The 3,390-nt window shown below is 48.8% G+C and overlaps 1 protein-coding gene across 3 annotated transcripts; it reads left to right on the forward strand.

Annotated features, from left to right (window-relative positions):
• The first annotated feature begins 361 nt into the window (after positions 1-361).
• MRPL51 (mitochondrial ribosomal protein L51) lies at positions 362-2,377 on the forward strand. 3 transcript variants are annotated; one of them, XM_063113512.1, is made up of 3 exons: positions 362-1,105; positions 1,190-1,296; positions 2,062-2,377. In XM_063113512.1, the coding sequence occupies exons 1-3, from the start codon at positions 1,027-1,029 to the stop codon at positions 2,260-2,262; spliced, it is 387 nt and encodes a 128-aa protein (XP_062969582.1). In that variant the 5' UTR covers positions 362-1,026; the 3' UTR covers positions 2,263-2,377. The 3 variants fall into 3 exon arrangements, with proteins under 3 accessions (XP_062969582.1, XP_062969592.1, XP_062969577.1); XM_063113522.1 differs by having other exon boundaries at positions 377-1,054; positions 1,190-1,300; positions 2,066-2,377; XM_063113507.1 differs by having other exon boundaries at positions 392-1,105; positions 1,190-1,300; positions 2,066-2,377.
• Positions 2,378-3,390: the final 1,013 nt, after the last annotated feature.

Below are 3,390 nucleotides of genomic sequence, written 5' to 3' on the forward strand. Positions count from 1 at the left end.
ACTCGGACTCCGGCTGAAAGGGAAGGAAAAAAGACGAGTGCACAATACGCGCCAATCAGAGAGGCAGTTCTCAAGGTGGCGGAGAAACCGGCCAATCCACAATAGGCGGAGGCAAAGACCCGCCTCTGAGGCAGGAGCCGCGCGGGCAAACCTCACGTAGTTCAAATCTCACGCAGTTCAAACCTCAACGACTGCAAGGGGGCCAATCGCGAGGCTCTCTGGAGAGGCCAGCCAATCATAGCGCAGGGGCCGGAGCGCCCGGCCGCGCCGCCGAGGGAGGGGCGGGGCCTGGCGTGAGGTTCCGGCCAGGCTCCCCACGCCCCTCTCCTTGCGACTGTCTTCTTCCCACGGGGTTCCCTTTTCCCCGGGCGGTAAAAAGGGGGCCCTACCAGTGCCTGCCAGAGATGTCGCTTTCCTAGCTGGGCAGTGGTAGTGCCCCTGGAGTAATGACCCATTCAGTCACCTCCCCCGGACAGGAGACAAGTCCAGGCTGGGAGTTAGGAAGCTTGGGCTCTAATCCAGGTTTCGCCATCTCCTCCGCTAAGTGACGTCCGGCAAACCACTTCACTCTCGGAGCCTCAAATTTCCTCACCTGTAAAACAGGCATAATAAAAACAGCTACGGCGCAAGACTGTTGTGAGGCACACAGAAAGGGCTTGGTCTTTGAACACTCCGAAGCTCCGGGTTCCAAGTTCTGGACCTTCATCTCCCTCACAGTTGAGGGATGCCCAAGGAAACAGAACAGGGTGAATTTTCTTGAAATTCCAGTTTGGGGAAGACCTAAGTAGCAACGAGGCGCGTCCTTCCGCTCTTCTGGAGCTCCAATACTTCCAGCGGTTAGACCGGAAGAGCCGAGGCGGGCTCTGCGCCCAAAGCTACCTGGGTAAGGCACAAGATGGCTGCTCCCACCCTGGAACCCGTGTGAGACCAGCGGAGACGGTCCCTGTTGTCATCTCCTTGACGACTACGTCTGGTCTTCATTGTTCGGCTTGTTTGGTGCGCTGTCGAGGGGGAAAGACTACAGCAATGGCTGGGAGCCTGTCTCGGGGGGCAGGTAGGGGCTTGTGGGGCTGGGTGCCCCTAGCCTGCAGAAGCTTCTCTCTGGGTAAGTGGGTGATGTAGAAGGACGGCTGGAAAACTACTTCTTAGTAGGCGGCTCAGATTCATTCCCTCTCTTTCTCGCCCCTAGGGGTTCCTGGGTTGTTCCGTATAAGGCACACCCTCCCGCCGCCCAAAGTGGTTGATCGTTGGAACGAGAAGAGAGCGATGTTCGGAGTGTATGACAACATCGGGATCCTAGGCAAGACTTGACTCTACGCGATGCAATTACGCTGTAACGACTAACTTTTGCACCTGTGTAGTGAATGGCACTGTAGGGCCGGCCCGTGGCTCACTCGGGAGAGTGTGGTGCTGATAACGCCAAGTCCATGGGTTCGGATCCCATATAGAGATGGCTGGTTCGCTCACTGGCTGAGCGTGGTGCTGACAACACCAAGTCAAGGGTTAAGATCCCCTTACCGGTCATCTTAAAAAAAAAAAAAAAAAAAGATATTGTGCTCAATAGTAAGAGCAAACACTTATGTGGCTGTTTACATTGTGTTCGGCACTGTTCTTAGTGCACTACAAATATTAACTCATTTAATCCTCATAATAACCTTTTGACTTTGCAGGTGAGGTAACTGAGGAACAGAGAAGTTAAGTAATTTTTCCAAAGCTAATAAATGGCAGTGTCAGAATTTGAACCCCAAGTGTCTGGCTCTTTTTTTTTTTTTTTCCCCCAAAGATGACCGGTAAGGGGATCTTAACCCTTGACTTGGTGTTGTCAGCACTACGCTCACCCAGTGAGCAAACCGGCCATCCCTATATGGGATGCGAACCCGTGGCCTTGGTGTTATCAGCACCACACTCTCCCGAGTGAGCCACGGGCCGGCCCCCCAAGTGTCTGGCTCTTAATACTGTATTGTTAATGTGTCTTGACTATCGGTGCTGCTGAGGAAGATGCAGCTGTAAGTTGAAGGCATAGCTGATCTAGGCTGGAACTAATATGTTCTCTCACATTACACAGGAAACTTTGAAAAGCACCCAAAAGAACTGATCAAGGGCCCCAGGTGGCTTCGAGGCTGGAAGGGGAATGAATTGCAGCGTTGTATCCGAAAGAAGAAAATGGTTGGAAACCGCATGTTCATTGATGACCTGCACAACCTTAATAAACGCATCAGCTATCTGTACAAACATTTTAACCGACATGGGAAATACCGGTAGAAGAGAAAGCAGGGAACCGTGGAAGAGGCACATGTATCACCTTGGAGAAGGGGATACTTTTTCCTAGGAGGAAAGGGCTTTGTATGCTCTGTAATAAAATGGAGCTTCTTTGGAATCTGATGTCCACACTTTTATTTTCTTCTAAATGCTGCTTCTACTTATTCATGTAGACTATCCCTAAGTCTTAGGCTTGGACTTCACTAAGCTAAACCTGTGGCCTTAAAACAAGTTGGTGAGAGTACTTTATTGTTGGCACTTTTTGACATTGAATGTGGTAACTTTTAATTGCCCCATAATGCAGTTATATTAAAAGCATTTCTTCTTTTTTTTTTTTTTTTGTCTTTTTCGTGACCGGTACTCAGCCAGTGAGTGCACCGGCCATTCCTATGTAGGATCCGAACCCGCGGTGGGAGTGTTGCTGCGCTCCCAGCGCTGCACTCTCCCGAGTGCGCCACGGGCTCGGCCCTAAAAACATTTCTAAAGACCTTTCCACACTTGGAATGAAATGTAATAGAAAGACAGAATTCTACTTCTGCACTCTCATCAAAAAATATTTACTAGGTATCTTGGAACTATAGGAAAAACAAAAAAATGTAAGATATCCTCCCCATTTTATTATGAGGCATTAAGTACCATATGAGTAGCATAGATGGGGGATACTAGCCTGACTGGTCATCAAAATCATCTGGGTAGTTTAACATTTCAAAAGCTTGGTTCGAACCCCTAAAGACTGTGATCAGTAGAGCGAAGCTGAGTCTTGGGCATCTATGTGTTTTGTTTTGTTTTTAATAATTAAAAAAAATCCAAACAATGAAAAATTTTAAAATTACAAAAGGCTAACCAGATAGAAAGTTTTCTTGCAACCTGGTGTTTTGTGTGTGTGTTCGTGTGCATGTGTGTATGCACACGTGCATTCCTTCTCAGAGGGAACCACCCAAGTTTCTTTTTTTCCTGTGGGGGCTGGCCTTTACAGGGATCTGAACCCTTGATCTTGGTGCCTTGGTGTTAGCACCACACTCTAACCAAGAGGGCTAACCTGACAGCCCTCAAGTTTCTTTTTAATCATCCTGGACATATACTGTGCATGCACAAGCTTATGTAATCTACCAATCTATCTGCCCATCTACT

Source organism: Cynocephalus volans, chromosome 1 (genome assembly GCF_027409185.1).
Source record: "Cynocephalus volans isolate mCynVol1 chromosome 1, mCynVol1.pri, whole genome shotgun sequence".
Lineage (NCBI taxonomy): Eukaryota > Metazoa > Chordata > Mammalia > Dermoptera > Cynocephalidae > Cynocephalus > Cynocephalus volans.

Coding starts and splice junctions, on each gene's coding strand:
- MRPL51 (XM_063113512.1), top strand. CDS start 1,027: ATGGCTGGGAGCCTGTCTCGGGGGGCAGGTAGGGGCTTGTGGGGCTGG. Junction 1,106..1,189: donor CTGCAGAAGCTTCTCTCTGG/GTAAGTGGGTGA, acceptor TCTCGCCCCTAG/GGGTTCCTGGGTTGTTCCGT. Junction 1,297..2,061: donor TGTATGACAACATCGGGATC/CTAGGCAAGACT, acceptor CTCTCACATTAC/ACAGGAAACTTTGAAAAGCA.